General features: G+C 44.1%; 1 protein-coding gene and 1 long non-coding RNA gene across 20 annotated transcripts in view; one reads left to right on the top strand and one right to left on the bottom strand.

Moving 5' to 3' along the window:
* Positions 1-7584: 7584 nt before the first annotated feature.
* On the bottom strand, positions 7585-12086 carry LOC128810092 (uncharacterized). Its single transcript, XR_008437932.1, has 3 exons — positions 11890-12086; positions 9170-9231; positions 7585-9057 (listed from the first exon to the last, which is right to left on the bottom strand). It is a non-coding gene; the product is annotated as an uncharacterized LOC128810092 (long non-coding RNA).
* A 397-nt stretch (positions 12087-12483) lies between these two features.
* ABI2 (abl interactor 2) overlaps positions 12484-19070 on the top strand; it is a 65034-nt gene continuing 58447 nt past the window's right edge. For 5 of the 19 annotated variants that reach the window (XM_053983146.1, XM_053983137.1, XM_053983133.1 and 2 more), the window contains exon 1: positions 12485-12666. In XM_053983146.1, the coding sequence (XP_053839121.1) occupies positions 12550-12666 (117 nt within the window). In that variant the 5' untranslated portion in view covers positions 12485-12549. Of the gene's footprint in view, positions 12667-12777; positions 12879-19070 lie in introns of those variants that run through there. The other 14 variants (XM_053983145.1, XM_053983143.1, XM_053983139.1 and 11 more) reach the window with 5 other exon arrangements.

Genomic DNA, 19070 nt, shown 5'->3' with positions numbered 1-19070 from the left:
AGCCTGAATGCAATCCTGTCAGCTTTTATGGGGTTTAACAGCTGATGCCATCCTCTGTGGGCACCAGACAAAGAAAATTCTGCTTTTGGGTTTAACATGTCATTTCTGCTTTTGATGGAACTGTAGAGATTCAGATGCCCCCCAGTGTAGCTTCTGTTGGGGTAGAGTGATACCGAGATCTTGGGCAGAAAAGGGAGAGTTGTGCAGTTCAGCTTCCTGTCTCTCTTGAATTGATTTTTATAACGAACTGCAGGAAAGCTCTTGCTAATCTGACCTCCACTTCACTAAAGGTTGGTTATGTCCCCAGATGGCAATTCATGTTAGGCTTTGCTTCACTGCTTATGCAAAAAGGCCTATTTTTCTTGAAGGTTGCAGATGTTTCCTAAACCTTCTGAAGAAATCAGCGTGGTAAAGAATTTTCATTTTAAAACATCCCTGGATGTGCAGAGGAGGCAAAACGAAGGTTAAGTTATTGCTTTCTTTGGAAAATGTGGTAGGATAGCACTGTCCCTGCTAGGAACTGAACAAGGAATATAACTGGGTGGTGAAGATCTGCTTTAGGAATGAAGCTTTCAAACACTGGAAAAGCTTCCCAAGTGTAATTTCTGTGCCTTGCTGGAGCTGATCAAACTGCCTTGCAACAGCCCCTTCCCCAGTTACAGGAATCAAAACTGGGAGTGATTACATATAATTTGTTATAAATTTTCCATTAGCCTGCACCCGTAGGCTGTGCTCTGTCCGAGCCGGTGATCAAGCCTGCTACAGGAGTCCATGACTGATGGAGGAGAAGAATGTGGCTCAGTGTGCTGCAGAAGGCCAATGATCAGTTTGTGTTTGCTCAAAACTGCTGTCAAAAAAACCAGCCTGACTCATCAGTTAAGGAAATGTGTTGGGCATGGAGGGAAAGGAGGGTAAGGCACTCTCAGGCATTTGTAATGCACTGCTGGGAGTGACACTGAGGTCACAGCCACATTGTTTGCTCAAGTCTGTAGGTTTCCATTCCTTGCTCTATGTGTGTCTGCCACTTCAGACAGCCCAACTATGGCTATTTAGTGCAACACTCATCAGCCCAGCTGTGGGTCCTTGTACAGCAAACTCATTTTTTAGTATGGAAATGCTCATGGAATGGAGCTTTCTTAGGAAGTTTTAATCTATTTTGATTTGCAGGTTGAAAATCAGTTTTCTCCCATTTCTGCCCTCACCCCTTGTCTGGCATGCATTGTCACTGGTTCTTGTTCGGCCTGGTTTCCTGAGAAAGACTGTGCACCCTTCCCACTTACTTTTGGCCATTTTCCCCTTTCTCTTACAAGAACTAACTACTGAGCCCTTGGGCCAAATCAGCTGCATTTGGCAGGGATTTGAATTCTCTACACTCTTGTGTTCCTGCAAATGTTGTGAGGAGAAGAGAAGATGACAGAGATAGGGAGTCTGTGCTAGCCATGTCCCAGGATCGCAGTCACAGCCGCAGCGCTGTCAGTGCCAGCCCAGGGAAAAGCCGGAGTCAGCGCCTGGCCTGATGGAGGTAACCAGTCTCAGGAGTCCAGGCAATAGAGCACAGGGCTTTGTCAGTGCTGCTCCACCCACACACTGAGGACATGTGTGAAGTCCAGGGATGCCTTCTGCCTGTTACATGGGGGATATGGGCAAGCACTTCAACCTGTGGGAAAAAAGTCTTAGTCTGGGAAGAAAGCCAAGAGGGGGAGGTTACTATAATATAGGGAATTGTTGCTTTTTATGCTTCGTATTCCTGCTCTACACTAGCAAGCTGCTTTACAAAGTTGACAGGATGGTTTTGAAAAGCACAGAGAAAAACTGTCATTTCATTCCTTAGACTCTTACTGTAGGACAGGTTTCTACTGAGAGCTGCAAATTCACAAAAGGTAAGAGGCCAAGTGTATCTCTGTGCCTATGCAACCTGCTGCCCTCAGGAGCAGGCAGCCAGCACAGGTAGTGGGAGCAGCCAGGCCATTGCTAATGCTCTTTATGACTGGCAAAGCCTTTTACTTTTGCCCCTTGTCCTGGTGGCAACTGGTGGAGCAGTTGTTAACAACTTTGAGCAGAGGAGGCAGTTTACTCATCTAGCCTCCCATTATCTCAAAAATATCCATGAATGCTGTTATCTCTACCTTTTAATTAACATGAACTACATAGAGAAGCACCATTGCAAATTAATATCCTATTAATAATAGTAATATCCTTCTGTTCCCAGCAGTTTAAGCACGTGCTTGCAGTGGCTGTGGCACACACCACAGAGTTTAGAGCTCCATGTTTTATTTTCTGTTGTAACATGGAAAGGATGGTCTTGAGAATTTCTGTCCTACTTGCTGCAAAAGTAAATTTTGGTTATTGGGCAGGGTAGCTGTTTGCTGATTTCAAGTCCCTTGGGCAGTTGTTGTGCCAGCTCCCCCACTAGCTGTGCAGTTATATGAACTCGGGGCTGTTGGCAGTCAGTTTAGGAAAACACTCTCTCTCACCTGCATAGTCAATTATTGACTTCCTTTTTGTGCTCAGATCCTCTTCTGGCTTTGGGGCAAAAGGAAAAGCATAAAGGAAAATCTTCATCACTTGTGGGTTATGCTACCAGGAAGTGACACTGTTTTAATGACCATGGCAGCTCCTGTTGCTTCTTTCCACTTGTCCAAAGCAAAAACTGCTAGAAAATATTCCAGGCATTTCTTTGGAACCTGAGAGTATGCACCCATCTTGACACCTCTTTGTAGTTCAGCTCAGGAGTGGAATTTAGCAATGACTTTTCAATTAAAAAAAGGCCTGTTTGACATCTCTTAGAATTCAATGGCAGGATTTTGGTGGTAGCAGACAGAGGAGAGGAACTACCACATGCAGGAAAAAAAGAGATGAAGAAAACGTTCTTCATATATGGAGGGTGGGGAAGGAGACACGGTAAAGGTTTCCATGGCAACATTCCTTGAAGAGAAGTATTTTTAAATCTGTGAATTTTAGCATCAAAAACACAGTTGTGTTTCCCACAAAAAGATTTGGGGGAGGGCTGGAGTGGAAAGAATTTTTCCCCCTACTTTTCAGGTCATTCCAGTTTCTTTTACAGAGAAGCCTGCTCCCAAGATAAATGAAGTATGTGTGAGTTCTATGATCTTAATGCTCCTGTAAAGAAAGCCTTGCTTCCAAGAGGCAGGAAGCATCAGTCATAGTTCTATATCTGCTCCAACATCTTTGGCGCAATTACTTGATCATCTCTTTAATGGAAAAAGTAGTTTAAATAAATCAATGCTAGACCAGTTAAAAGTCACAAGGACAAATCTTGCAGGATTTTACATTAAAACTAGTGTAACAAAATCTTAATTTTAATTGATGTACAGTTAAGTGATAGTAGTAGTGATGAGGTAGCTGAGGCCTTTTGCCTTGGCCAAAGAGGAGAGGATGCAGAACTGAAAGGGCAGAGAAACCAGGTAAAAGATGTCCCTGGTGAGTGTCTTAGTTACTTTGATGACAGTGAAACATCCCTGTAGGTGGACAAGTGATGTTCCAGTGACATGCAGGAAATGTTTGCTTTTGATATGGCATATCAGTGCTGAGACCACCTCTGAACCTCTCTGAAGCTTCTCTGCTCCAGTCTCTGCAGTGCAGAGCAACTCACGGGCACTGGCACGCCCTTCTCCCACCTCCCTGCTGACATCCAGGCAGGTCAGCTCTGTCACAAGCCTGGCACATCCAATGCTGTGCCTGCTTGGCTGCCAGCTTTGAAGTCTCACCAAAAAAGGCTTTTTTTTTTAAACAGTTGCTTCCAATTCAGTGGTGACTCAGACACTGCAGCAAGGATAAAGTGATCATCTTCCCCTTCAGAGCTTTACAGCAGAAGGCCCTGAGTATCCTCTCTAAAAGAGAGCTTGGTGAGCCCAGCCATCAACTGGATTCAATTCTTTAACTGATGGAAAAAGGTACTCCAGCAGTGCTTGTGTACCTGCTAGCTCAGGGCTTGTGTTTCAGCAATAGACTAAATGATTCCTAAAGTACTTTGTATCCAGAAACCCTGGAGAGGGCAAGCTGGGAGGGAATGAATAGTCATGCAGAAAATAGAAAGGACGATTCACCCATTAAAGCTTTTTTCCTGACCAAACTTCCCTTGGCCATGAATCCAGGAAAGGAACAAAAATCTCTTGCAATAATAAGAGAAAAAAGTAAGTCATATTTGGCCATTTATCTTTTGGGGGGAGGGATAGGGTATCTAAAAAAGCAAAATTCATACTGTCAAAAGTGTGGAAATTGGCACTTGGCAGCCATTGTTTCATATTGGCCAAGACCTAATACAGAATAAGCAAGGCTCAGATCTAAAAGACTAAGAGGACTTGTCAACTTCCCTAGATCTTCATAGATAAAACCTACCAGCAGCAGGTGCTTTGGGAGGAGTGGAGTGAGTCATGTGAGTCAACAGGAGCTGACAGGGATGCCTGCAAGAATACACCACTGCATATTATGGGAAACCAATGGTTGCAGCCACCCCACATTCATTGATAGGTAAGATATTTGGGAGCAGAGAGAGCACTTTGTTCTTCTGCTATGCAGAATTCGTACTGAATTTGACAGACCCTGCACCTGGATTTGATGTACTGTTCTAAAAGTAAGGAGCAGATTGATTGCTTGTTAACAGAATGCTCTAAATTAACCTCAGCCATGAGCCTGGTTCTGCAGTCCTTTGCATGACTATTTTTTATGCTGTACAATTGCATTGAATACCATTGAGTATCCAGTATATTGGTCTGGCACAGCTGCACTGAAATTCTAGTTGTGGCTTTCAGTTGTTGGAACCCAGATTTTTGGGTGGACTGGATGTTTGGATTTTGAATACTCCCAAACAGTCAAGCACCTACTTGACTATTTAAACACCTAGATGTCTTTGTAAGTCCAGTATTGCCATAATGCAAAGGAAAAGGAAATTTTATAGAAGTTGCCTGGCCTCTGGTTTCATATTCCATCAGTGATAATTAGGTAGAGCCTGTTGCTCTATATACACCGTAGTTCACAGCAAATGTCTTTTTTGCTTGAGGAAGCTTGATGGTGATTTTTACATAGTAAAGATGAAAATACTGCAAACATACATCATGCATTAGCCTTTATACATTTTATAGCTGTATTGTTCCAGTGGGGCAAACTGAGCTGAGCAATCACATTTCCTCAATTACCTTCAAGAACTGGAAATCCTTATCACCTCTGTGTTTCTTTCTCCCGTTACTGCTGCACTGGTCTTGAAATTGTCACCAGAGCTAAAAATCCCCATTCTGTAAATGAAACTGTGATTTCAAAAAATTTTACAGTACAGTCTCCTCATAAAACTCCACAAGTCTTTTGCTGATGTGACTCACTCAATTACTCATGTGGGCAGACGTTCAGATAATAAAAGTGGTTAATGGAAAGCTGTGAGAAAAACTGCTGGTTCTTGAGGAGGCAGCCAGGGGGAATGTACTGTGGGTATTTTATCCTAAGAGCTGCTGAATTCACTGAGCTTCCAGTCATTTTTTAAAGATAAGGATTTCTCCATTCTGCTTTTTCCTTTGTATAAAAACAGCTTGAAATATCAGATTGGCAACAGAGAAGCAAAAGCACACCAGCTGTATCTGTTTGCTCTTCTGCTCCTCTTCCTACATATTAGAGATGATAGCCAGTCTGTGCCCTGGAATAATCCCTTTATCCTAGTGATGTACATACCTAAACAACAGTATTCTAATGAACTCTGGCTTTCTGAATCAAGGAGCACAACTAACGAGTGGCTAAGCAAACTCTTTCACTGGAGGTGTCACATATACTGACAAGGAGCAGATTTTTCTGGAATTAATAAAATTAAGATATTTGACCTTGAGACTTGGTTTGCCATAGGTCAGGAAATACATCTAGAAAACAGGTTTCAATGACATTTCAGTGAGTGCACATTAGAGGAATATGGCACCTTTTGAAGTTTGTGAGGCAGAAAAGTGTGGAAAAGTAGTAAGGTAGCACTTGGATGTGAGAACTCCACTATCTAATGAAGTTATACATGTGTGCTGGCTTCAAAGAGACTAAGAGTTAAGCCAAAACAGGAACTAGTGTAAGTGGATGAACTGATTAGAGCTAAGGGCTAGCTGGCATTTGCAGAAATTAACTCTTGGTTGTGTGGCTCTGAGGCTGCTAGATTTTTGGGGAATGTGCTATTGCAGTTGCTGTGTGAGCCCATTCCAACAACAGTGCTGGATATAGAAAGAGAGGATGTGAAGATACGCTCATTTTTGATACAAGATGAGCTGCAAGAGAGACTATGGTTTGACTTGTAAAATAGAGCTTCTGGCACAGAGAAGCAGTGCATGGATGTTGAGGCTCTGGACCAGAGAAAGTAAGCTGTCAGATTATATTTAGTGACTACATGCTGCAGGAAAGCACAGAGAGGGAAGGAGGGGAATGATTGCATAGCTGAGCCCCATGGGTAGTGAGCACACAGAGCAGGGAATGAGGCTGCTAAGAGAGGATGAATTGCCTTGGTGTTCCTGATTCAAATAAATCTCTGTGTGAGCCCAGGCATCTGCACAGACTTGTATGATTACTTTGATTACCAGAGCTCAGCTTTATTTATCCATCAATAATACCCCAGACTCTCATTAGGTGAAGAGTGACCAACCTGTGGCCTTCCAGCCATTCTTCTCTGCTCTCACCCTAGGGATGTCTCCTGCAGCAATCTCATTCCTAGCTGGTGAAGCAGTAGTCTGAGAGGGGCTCTTGAAACCAATGTCCTAAGCTGCTGTACAGCCCGGTTGCACACCCAGCCCAGTCCTAACCCACTAGAATCTTGTTAGCTAAGGCTGGCATCTGCAAAATAGGTTAGGTTACCCTGCTCCATTTAAATTTGGGAGTGTGAATCCTCCGTTGTGTTTTCTGCAAAGCCCAGTCCTAAATAGATGAAGATGGAAAAAATATCTGTATGAGACAGATCAAACCTTGCGTGCTGACGTATGGCAGTCAGTCATTTGCGTCCTGTCGTATACTCAGGATGCACAGATTGTGACTTTGACTAGTTTACAGCAGGATGGGTACAGCTTAGGTTCTTAACTCTTTCCTGCTAAAAGCTCACTTGTATGATTCAGAGATGCTTTTGCCTTTGAAATAAATAAGGCCTTTAAGCTCCCTCTCTGAGGAGACGTGTGGGGAGGCCTGGCTGCCTTCTGTGCATAAATATTTCTGTCAAACTGGATTCAGACTCAGGTGTGTGAAACGACTGCACCCATCAGCTGCCACCTCCTGTTAGGCAGTATTGCATCACTGAGATTTGTGTTGTTGCCATACTGTCAAAATTAGCTGTGGGTGAGAGAAAGGGCTGAAATGCTCCTATATGTTCACCAAGCAGGAGGACAGAGCAGTTGGGGGAAGGAGGGAGATGCAGACTGTAATAGTAAAGAGAAGCTATGCAAGGAGAAGCTGCCTTCACAGCCTTGAAAAAGGGGATTACTTGTCCAGATGTGTGATAGAAGGAGGAAAGATGACTTCAGAGGCGTGATTAATTATGCTTCCTAAGTAAGGGAGTTATGCTAGTTACAGAAACATCACACATTGGGTTTGGTGGCTCCAAAAATATGCAAGGTCATAAAATATTTTTTAAATGGTTTATGTGGTAAAAGCAGGATTACAAACAGAACAGGATTAGAAAAGCTCCAAGGGGCAAGTTTCTGGAGTTACACAAGTACCTAAAAATCTGAACTTTAAATTCAGGAAGAAACAAAGACCTCAAAGAATGGTTCTGACTGTTGCAGCTGCTGCAGACCAAACTTGAAAATGTGAAAAAAGCATCAGTAGGTCAGTAATAGTGAACCAACCACAATCAATAGTTCAGAGAGGATGAATTTTTGTTGTATGTGCTGTACTGGAGCATTAACTACCCTTTAGTGGCTCAGTGATCATATCAGACCTTACCTGGAGGATGCCACAGGGTCAGGATAGAGTGGAAAAGGACTGGCAGTTGGTCTGGGTTAGCATCTCAGAGAAGGAATACCAGCAGGAAAAATAAATTAGAGCTGTTCTTTCCTCCCCTGTTCCCTGAATGCTTGTTGTTTGATTCCTTGGAAGGGAACTGATGAGCAACTATGCTTTGTGCTGGCCTCTCTTTGAGACCATTTGTTACTTGTTTTCTTTTAATGTCTGAAATGTTAGATAATTTTTCCTATTTGGCTTGACCTCTTCCTTCCTGGGAGCGTACCTCCCCTTGTACTGGCTCTGTCCTCGCACAGTGTTCTGTTGAAAGAAAGTTCAGCAGAAAACTAGAAAAAAGCTTGGGATTTGGAATAAGACGTGCCCCCAAACAGATGGTCTGAATCTCTGCAACATGTCCTGTTCCTCTCTAGAGGTGCTGTGAGGTATCCGATGTCAGTTGCACACTAGATGGTTCTGAAATAGCAATGTTAGGGCAAACACTTCCATGAGATGGAAGCTACTCCATCGGTCACCTCTCCTACCTTTGTGCAGCCAGCCTTTTACCCAGCAGCAGTTTCTCATAAGCAGAGAGGTTATCTGTGGTTATAATCTTGATTGCCCAGCAAATTGTTAAATGCCTGAGGAAGCAGGAGGAGAATGTGCAGCTTCAGGGTGTGTGGGTTTTTCAGTCTGGTTCACAGTGAGCACTGGAAGTTGAGTGTTTAAGATGCCTCGGGATCCTGACACCATTTGTTGCAGTATTAGACAGCTGCATTCTGTGCTGGGAAGCCACCCCAGCATTCTGGAATAGCCATGGACTTGCTTCAGAAGCTTTGGACTATGAGACTGGCAAAGAGTGGCTATCCAGGCAGAGGCACACCCAAACACTATGTGAAGCAAGCGTGAAGACTATGTCCCTCTTGGGGGAGTGAAGGTACATGCTGCAGTTACAGACTATTTTCTTCAATTGCCCAATTTTCCTTCCCTCCTTCACCCCTGCAGTAAATGCTACCTTCCTCCTAAAGGGCATGGGCCTATATATATCATCAGTACACATGACCAAAACTTTGGTATCAGAGTCCTTTGTCCTTTATCCAGCTGCAAATCTGCTCAGCTCCATGTGATGCAGCAGCACAGGGATTTTCAGCTTTTGTTCTGCTGTTTACAAAGAGTGAAAAGATAAAAGAAAAAATGTTCATAAAATTAGAGCACAGTTACATAAAGAAGTGAACTGAAAACCTGCAGCAGGATCTATCCAGGATCTGACCTCGTCATCTGTCCAAAGAAGATGTTTACTTGCACCCCTTATGTGATGTGCTGTTCAGTTCTCTGTAAAGCAAAAAAAATGGAAGAGACTTTGATTGCGATTTCTTACTGGGATTTCCTACTGCAAAACATAGGTGGCCTTTGAGGTACCCCATTATTACTTTTCTCTAATAATTGATGATTCAAACTGTACGTGTGGGACACCCATGCAGAGTGCTCAGCTGCAGGATTGCATGTGACCAATGGGTTGGCTCATCCGTGCAAATTTTTGTGACGAGGGGACTCCCTTGGGTGATTGGCAGGGCTAAAACCCTGACATGTGAGAGAAGTTGGAAGAATAGTGGTTTCCCTGTGCTTTTGGATCTTGATCTCCAGTTTAAAGTCTCTGGATTGCTTGTCTTTCTATTTTTTGGTGACTGTTTAAATGGCACCTTTTGGTGAAAAATGTGTTTGTTTCTCAGTCTTGAAGATATTGATATAAGGGAAAATCTTGCACAATAGGATTGAAAAAAATTGGAGAAAAGCGTGTAATAAATTAGGGCTGAGGGAATATAAAAACTTAAAATTAGTTTAGCACATCACTTGACAGATGGGAAGTAATTTATGTAAATTTAGGGAAGTGGTAGTTGGATTCAGTTGATCTAATTTAAACACTATTTCTAAGTATTTTTTGTATGTATGCAGAGGATTATAGGATGACCATTATTCTGACAGAAGGGCTCTTCATGTTTAAATTTAAATCCATAAATGAATACCCTATTAAAATGTAAACATGCTGTGATAACAAGCACCTGATTATGCAGACAGGTTAGTCCAGCTACTCTGGTGAACAGCTGTGTGCATGTATTTCAGATAATGCTTTTTCTTACACCCTAAGAACCACAGGCAGAGCCCTTGAGAGGTCAAGAGGTGCCTGACCCACAGGTGGGAGCTGCCTGTAAGGAGGCTTGCTGATGTTGAGTGCAGATCTGAGAGCAGATGGGCTCCCACAGTTTTCCACTGAAAGCAGGCCCTGGTGGCACCCAAGGGCACAGAGAGAAGATGACACAATTAACAATTCCCCCTCCCTACACTCGTGCTGCTAATCCAAGTTTAAACTCCTAGCAGCATCTTTGGAGAACCTTCTCCTATAGATTTTGACAGCTCTCTCCTTTTGCCAAGAGAAAGATCATGTAGGTTTACTGGGGAGCTGCCAAATGACAGCTTGACTTCACACCTGAGAAGCAAATGAATGAGGAGAGAAGGAAAGCCTCAGCCTGCCTCCAGCCTGGCACAAACACAAAAAGTCTTGGAAGCATGGGCATGAGCAACCCCTGGAGCTGCAACAGCAGCAGCAGATGTGCCACGAGCAGAATCCAAGCTGAACCTGCAGTGGAGGAGGGAGCATGGGGCCTGTTACCAAACTGCAAAAGCATTATCCATCAGCTGCACACCTGGGGGGCGGTGGAAGCCTGGCCATGGATGATTCTTGGAGGTGTGGGATAAGGCTTGGAGCTCTACACTGTACAGCAGCCTTCTTGAGTTGATTTGGCTGGCTTTCCTTCCTTGAGCTGTTGCAGAAAAGACCATTCTCTCAAGATATGCATTAACAATCAGCAGGGCAGCTGACAGCCATGATTCATTTTTAACTATCCCAAACCCAGTATTTTTGGATGTGTAACTCATGGTTTATAAACTCTGTGGGTAGAGGGCACCAAGAATGAGGCTGCATGACACCTCTTTGCTCCTTGTGGGTTTAGGGCAGAATGCCAGACTGCTGTGGAGAACTGCAGGCAGCCTGACTCCACGGGTGCTCAGGGACCCCATGGGTGTTCGGTGACAGCGCAGGTGCTCATGAGCAGTCACCTCTCTCCTCCCACAAGCATCACAGTGAGGTGTCTCTGGCAGGGTATTCTGTAGTTCACAAGCCTTTTTGTGAGAGTAAGACTATTACACCTACAAATTGCCCTTGGCTCTCTAACTGCTTGTAGAAAAGTAGCTGAAGTTGTGAATTTCAGACCACATTTTAAAATGGGAGAAAAATGCTTTGCATATGAGGGTTTTTTCACCAATATGATGAACACTGTGCCTGATTCATCCTTCATATGGGAGAATTAAGCAAGCTAAGAAGAAACGACCCTCAGGGCAGGGATTTCTATGTAATTTTTCTTTTAAGGGAAGAAATTTCCATGGACTGGCCCCAAAGACTACTAGTTTGTTGCCTGACCCCACCAGGTGTTTGCAGTCTGCAATTCTAGCAGTCACACATATCTAGCTGGATGCCTTTGCAGCAGCAATCAAAGCCAGAGAGCTGTTCCTATAGGACCAGACCGATGCCCAGGTCCTGCAGCGCTGGCTGTTCTCTGGCCAGCTCCCAAAGCGTCTGTAAGGTGAGCGCTGGGAAAGCGTCAGGCTCTTGTACCAGCGCCCTGGGCTGCACTACACAGGCAGCAGGAACTTTGTGGAGCCTCACGGGAACATGAGGTGAGTAATCACAGCTGCAACTCATTTCAAAGGGACAACTGAGCTCCCCTGCAGAAAGCTGGGACGCTTCTGCAGAGAGGGCTGGTTGGTTGGGTTTTTTTTTGTGGGAGAACGGTTACTTCTAGGTTCAGGTGGAGGAACTGAGTGGGAAAGCCTTGCACACTCCTCGAAGGGTGGGTATTTTCATCACAATTCTAGAGGGACTTCCCTGGGACATAAAAGACGTCAATGTTAAAGCCAGGAACGTACCGAACAGACCTAACTAATGGCCTCAGTGCAGTGCTTCAGCCACAAGGCTGTGCGTCCTCTGTTTCTGCTGACCCTTCATTATGTGCTTTTTTGGCAAGGCTGGAAAGCTGGGAGTTCACCCTTCCTCACGCCCCTGTAGAGCAGCTTTTCGGAGAGGATCCACACAGAGGGCACATTCTGTTCTTCCCGCGGCGATCAGAAGAGCCGCCCAGGAGCAGGAGGGCCTGGCGCTCACACGGCACTCGGAGCCCCCAGGGCTCTGCAGGGCGCGCTGCCAGCAACCCGCCGGCGAGCGAATTAAGGCAAAAGGATTTCAAAGGAAGCCAAGACTCGCCGAAAGGAGCACACGCGTAGTTATTTCTGCTCTCCCGGACAGCGGCACCGGGGCCGCCCGCGGGCCGCGCGCCCCTCCCCCGCTCCCGCCGGAAACGCCCCCCGCGCGCTGCCGGCACGGAAGTGGGCGCGCGGGGGGCCGCGCGGGGCGGCGCATGCGCAGGAGGCGGCGCGCGGCCGCGCCCCGCCCCCGCCGCGGTGGGGGTCTGGCGCGCGCTCCGTGCGCGAGGCCGGGCCCGGGCGGCGGGCGCGGAGCCCGGGGGGGCGGGGGGGAGCGCGCGGAGCGGGAGCGGGGCGAGGGACGCGCGGTCGGTCGGTGGGTGAGAGGATGTGAAGATGGCGGAGCTGCAGATGCTGCTGGAGGAGGAGATCCCGGGGGGGCGCCGGGCCCTGTTCGACAGCTACACGAACCTGGAGCGGGTGGCCGAGTACTGCGAGACCAACTACATCCAGGTGCGCGCGGGCCGGGGCCGGGCAGGGGCGCGCCCTCACGGCCGTGCCCGCGGGGCTGCCCCGCTCGCCGGGCCCGCGGCGGCGGGCGGGCAGCGCCGGCTGCTGCAGCCTGGGCAGGGGGGGGAAGCCGCTTCACCTCCAGCGTGAACTACCCCGGCGTGACGAGGCGCTTAAATATGTAATTGATTCCTAAATTGAATTGCTTCCACTTTGTGAGTGTTTATTCCAGATCTTGTCTCTGACCCCCCTTTTCGTTCCCTCCGCAAATTCTGATCTGCTTTGCTGCCGGCGCCGAGGTGATGTGATAAACCGAGGGCACGGCTGACTCCTGCAAATACAGTGTTGATGCCTTTTAATTTCGAGCAGAATGGCATAGGCTTTAGTAGAGTTATGTCTCTCCGTTTGTATTTTCCTTCTCAGGCAGGACTATGGAATTCCATTGGAAGGGCAGCTACCAAGTGGTAGGTACCGGATGGAAGCGTGATGTAGTAGAGCTGGTACAGAATTAGGGAGAAAGAGATGAAGTGCAAGTTGCTACCGCATAGTGTGGTTTTTGCGGTGACTGCTCTAAAGCCAGCCTGGTGTTAGGACTCCGCTTTTTTCATTTCCCTTTCTAGTGGAAAGAAAGGCAAAATTCTCGGTTTAATTTGATAATGATAATAGGGCCAAATGAAAACTTTGCCCCCAAACACAAGAAGATACCCTAAGACCTATCTGAGCGTGCAGTAGAGAAAGGTGGGGGGGGATGATGTGGGTTTGTGTTGTCAGTGTTGAGAGATTTCCAAAGTGTCCCAGAATTGGTTTTGAATTCACTCCCCGAAGGGCAGAGTGCTTGTGTGCTTCCAGAGGGCAGCTAGCGATGAGATCTGTGCTGAGTCTGTTCTGTCAGTGAAAATGGGAGAGACTATTTAACCAGAGGCAGAGAATACTTAGCATGTCCCTGTAAAAAAGCTCTCACTGATCTTGTTGAACTGCTGAATGATCAGCTGTTCTTCAGAGAAGACTTCGCATATTTTGGGTCATTTACAAAACAGGTCAATTACAGTAAAATTATATAGATGTATTTTATTATGTAATAACGCTTCTGATGTTGAATTAGTGTGACCTACGGTTTTTAAGAGACATGTTGAAATATTCACTTACAGTTACAACCTGACATACCAGTCTTTAAATTTCTGCTTTTTTGAGAAGTGATTTTTCTGGAATGTGGGAGAGGAGCATTGGAAGGCAGAACCAGATAGGGAGAACTGCATGTAGTTTGGTTTTTTTCCCTTTGACTTTTTTTTTTATTATTCTTTGTATAAATCAAAGTTTGTGAATCTCTATGGAACAGATTCACTTTTAATGTCTTAATGAAAACTGCAGAAGAGGACTCCATGCTGCTCTGTATAAATAGAGAATGAAAAAAAGATGGTTATTGCCCCAGACAGCACACAGTCCATAAGGACAGTCTAGGATCACAGGAGATGGATACAGACAGATGGTGAATGAAGGAAAAGAATGAGGCACTCTTGGTCAGCCTGATGGATTCTGACCACCACACAGCAATATCCTGACTGTTGGCAATTTATCCAAGCATCATGACAGCACAGAGCTTTAAGGGGGAAGTGAGAATTAAAGAATGAAATTGTGTTGTGAGCATTGTCTGTGAGGTGCAGTATGGGTCACAGCATCAACATGCTTAAATTTTTAAGGAAGTGGGGAATGGAGACATCAGCCAGGCAAAAGGCTCCAGCTTTTGGAATGCTCTGAGACATGACAGGGTTGGTTTGTTGTGGAGAAGAGGTTCAGTGTGAGGGGATTCTGGACTTAGTGATGAGTGTCCTAGTAACAAATCTGTTGGTGAGCTCGCCCCACCTTCACAATGCCAGAGCTACGTGAACTGCTGCACCAGATTGCTATAAAAAGCTGATTTTTTTTTTCTCGGCAGGAGGGGAATAGATTAATGGGAATAACTGTTGGTTAATTGGATATTTATGATTTTGCTTCTAATAATATTTATTATTCCAAAGTTGTTATGTCTGAAAGAAATCCAAATTATGTTCAAAATAGTAGCCTTGAATTTTTGGGGGAAGATGGGTTTGTAAATGCTCTGAAATGTGTGGAAGAATAATCATTCAGAAAGTCATGTAATGAAGATGAACTAATTCTTCTGTAATCCTGTCGTATTTCACTGCTGACAGAAGATTTGTTATGGATAATCTTGAGATCTAGGAGAGGCTCAGAATGTGACTGATACCTGAAGTTTATTTGCAGGCTGGTAGGTGCTATGGTGATGGGAACACTGAAGGCCCTTCACTGGTCTGTATTATCTATTTCAGTAGCCAGTCCACTCCCTTTCTGTGCCAAGCTGCTTTGAAGTTTTATTGTGCAGTACAAAAACTGTTGCAAAAGCCAGTGAGGCACAGGCCAGTGTAACAGAATTTGAAAGTTCAGTGCTAGAGTGAATGGGTTTTTTCTCTTCCCCCCCACCTAGCAACATAATTGCGGCTTCAAAATAATTAAAATGTAATCTCATACATGAGGAAATTGCTAGTTCATAGTAGTAGAGCTGTGGCAATTGCTACTCATTTGACTTCTGCTTATGAAATGAAAAATCTGTTCTTAAAAAATTTGTCAGTGTTTATCCAAATTATGATTGATATGTAGCTCGATGAGTTTAGCAACAGGGAATGTTACATAAAATGTTATCCTTCCCTTGAGTCTGTTATATGGTAGTGTATCAGAGAACATTAGCTTTAAATTTTGTGGAAAATGATAGGAAATACAGCAAATATATAGTAAATAGACCTGCAGCAATGAAAATAAAGACTGCTGTTTGGAGGAAGAAAGTTTCTTCATGTCAAAAACCTCTTATTCTTCTAATAACTTGGAGAAATCATACAGTTTTTTTATGTCATGCTGCTTCTTAAAGAGAAGGGGAAGAAAAGCTTTTTGTTTAGGAGGATATTTGTGTGGTATCTGGCACCAATGTCAATTACAGGTTAAATTTTATATGGTCTGTTCAGTGCTTCATGTACTAGTGCTGTGTCCTCTGTTACAAGTTCAGTCTCAGTCTAAACATGCAACAGAGTAATTCTATAAAATCTGATTTTTTATGTACTTGGTATTTGCAGTCTACATTGATTTATCTGGTCTTTCATAAAAAACAGATAATAGTTATATTGGGCAGTGTGCTGTGTTTACAAAGTTTTCATATTCCTGCTTAATTTTGTTCAGGAGTATCAAAAAGAAGATTTCTGCTTGTGATAGTGTAAGTAACAAGACCATGCAGTTACGTGACTTGCACATCTTGTTACTGCAATACTGACATAAATTCCTTGCCCTGTTAAGTTTCTTTGAGCTTGTCCTGTATAAGTCTATTCTGAAATAACCTGTTGTTTGTTTCTCATTATCATTGTTCTTTTTAAAAAACAGCTTTTTGTTTTGTGCAGTGCATGGAGCTTTCTAGAGTAACTGAATGCTTGTGTCTGTAACTCTTTGTTGAATGAGCCAGAAAAAATTACCAGGTGGAGATATTTCAACCTGTAAGTGTCTGGTGTGCAGAGATTTGAGGTGGAGGGAGGTCCCTCCCCCACAGCATGCAGAACTGAGTGAAAAGCCAGGCCTCTGTGCTCTGCCCAGCCTTCAGAAGGAACCTCTGATTTCTCTGATCCAGCTGTGTTGGCTGGATTCTTCTAAAAGGCTCTGTATTTTTTAGTTATTCAATATGATTATGCTTTACTTGTCAGCTCTAGAGACTGAAAAGGAAGAGCTTCTGATTTTCCTCCCTTCATAGCCTTCATGCTGCCATCACTGTTTGCATTTTATATACAGAAACAGTCTTCTGGTGATTGTGAGGGATAGGGTAGAAAGAAAAGTTTTATTCTTGTTCCTAGTAATCAATCCATCCTGCTGATTACTGGAAATAACCTGCTTTCATTCCTGCAGATAGCTTTATTTAACTAGACATAAAGGTGAAAACTACTTGTTTCTTGGTAATTTTACTACAGTCCATAGATCAATGAGTTTCATAGTTGCTTTCCACATACCTATTATTTTTACTTAGATCTCATTAGCAAACCCAAGTGGCTGTAGATTTGGAAGCATCTTCAGTAGGCTGAGCAAGAGAATAAGCATCTATTAGCATATTAGTTTTAAATTACAGGAATGGTGGTCTTTACAAACAGCAACTTAATGGTTACAGCTTTAGTAATGGGAAATTTCCATGGAGTTGCTTGTAATGACTGGTACCAGTGTATAACTTGTGTAATTATACAGGGAATTGCAAGAATTATGGTTTATAAACAGTTCAAGAATGGTCTCTCTTCAATTTACTGAAGATGTATATGACCTTAACAGAGGTGACTAAGTTAGATTTGTAAAATCTATTTAGTTATCAGAAGTGTGAATATCAGAGGAAAGTTGGTTTTGCTTTTTTTTGTTCCCTAAGCTTGTTTATGATATAATCCAACTTCAGTGAAGGGGTGATTAATCTTGGCAGTGATGGAACACTTGTTCTGTAGGCATGAATGTGGATATTGATTAGCTCCAGTGAATATTAGTCCAGAACTTCAGGAAGATGATAACAAGTTTAAACTCTAAAAAGCCTGTGAAACAGCAGTAATGAACACATGGGCAATGTGCAACTGTCTCACTCTTAAGTTCAGTGATTACATGGATATATTTTGTCCATCAGCCTATGGTAGGACTTCATGAAAACCGTGTGATTTTAAATTTGAAGTATGCAGTGGTGGATTTAGCTTGAAAGTCAGCCAGGTGCCCACCAAGCTGTTCTCTTACTCTCAGTCCTCAGCTGAGCAAGAGGAGAAAGTAAGGGAAAAAAAAAAAAAAAAACAGCTCATGGGTGAGTTAAGGACAAGGAGTTCACTGACAAATTACTGTCCTGGGCAAACCACTCTCAGCTTGGGGAGTATTAATTTAATTTACAGCCTATTAAAAATAGACTAGGACAGTGAGAAACAGAATCAAAACTAAACCCACCTTCCCCCAGCCCTCCCTTCCCAGGTGCATTTTCACTCCTTCATTTCTAACTCTCGTACTTCCTCCTTCTCCAGTGGTGCAGGGGAACAGGGAATGGAGGATGCTCTAGTTCATTCATATCACTTTGTCTCTGCTGCTCTTTCCTCCTCACAGTCTTCCCCCTGCTCCAATGTGGCCTCCTTCCAATGGGTACAGTCCTTCATAAAGTGCTCCAAAACACTTGGACTGCAGTTCTTCAATAATTGCTCCAGCATGGGTTCTTCCCAAAAGCATCCAGTCCTGCAGGAACAGACTGCTCCTGTGGGTGCCCCACAGGCCACTGTTCTGCCCAAAGCCTGCTCCTGCATGGACTTCTCTCCATAGGCTGCAGCTCCTGCCAGAAACTTGTTCTGTGGGCTCTGCACAGGCTGCAGCTTCTTTCAGAGTGTATCCACCTGCCCTGCCATGGCTGTCTCTATTGGCTGCAGGGCAATCTCCACTTCAGTGCCTGGAAACACCTCCTGCCCTTCCTCCTTCTCTGACCTTGCTGTCTGCAGGGTTGTGTCTTTCACATTTTTCTCCTCCTCTCACATTTGCTTCACAATATTCTTTACCCTTTAGTAGATACATTGGCACAGAAGTGCCACCAGCATAGCTGACTGGCTTTTGCCAGTGGTGGGGCTCTTTTGGAGCTGGCTTAGAACTCTGTCTGATGTGGGGGCAGCTCCGGATCTCCTCTCACAGGGGCTGCTCCTGCAGCCACCTGGCTACCACTAAACTGTCTCGTTAGGTTTGTGAACAATCTAGAACATTGTTTCCTTTAAGTGAGTCAGCGAAGCTGGCAAAGTTGGAGAAGAATTTATCACTCAACCAATCTACTTTCCTTTTTCATCACCTGTGCTGTGTTTTGCCAGGAAAGCTAATTTAATGCATTTATTAGTGCTACAAGTTCAACCTGGAGTTCAGGAAGTGCTGGATTGATCCTCCATTGAGTGGATATGAAAACAGCATGAGCCATTTTATTAGTGGTAATTGGAGTTGCTGGTAGTAATACTGTATGTGTAGTTATGAAAATAAAATTTGTAAATATGCAAGTTGCTAATATAAATGTTGTAACACTAAATGTTGGTTACAAGTGGCATTCTAGTTGTTCCCTTTTATAGTTTATTTTCAGACTGTGGTTATTGAATTATATTGATCAAGAATTTTAATTCAGAGTAGAAAGTTTCTGTGTCCTACAGTTAAATCAGCTCTCTGAAATTTATTGTCCATTGCTTGTGTTTTACTTGAGTTTACAGTTATTAATCTTTGTGGCTTAGTGCTGAGGCAGAAAGTGGTGCCTATGTAAGGCAAGAGCGCCTCCAGTCAGTGCTTTAAGCAAGTAAAATCTTACTCTGCAGTCTTCAGCAGAATATTTTCTTGATTAAAAACATTGATTTAAA

The sequence above is a fragment of the Vidua macroura genome, chromosome 7, assembly GCF_024509145.1.
Source record: "Vidua macroura isolate BioBank_ID:100142 chromosome 7, ASM2450914v1, whole genome shotgun sequence".
NCBI lineage: Eukaryota > Metazoa > Chordata > Aves > Passeriformes > Viduidae > Vidua > Vidua macroura.
The sequence above is the reverse complement of the archived record's forward strand: the minus strand, read 5'-3'. Positions and strand labels throughout refer to the sequence as shown.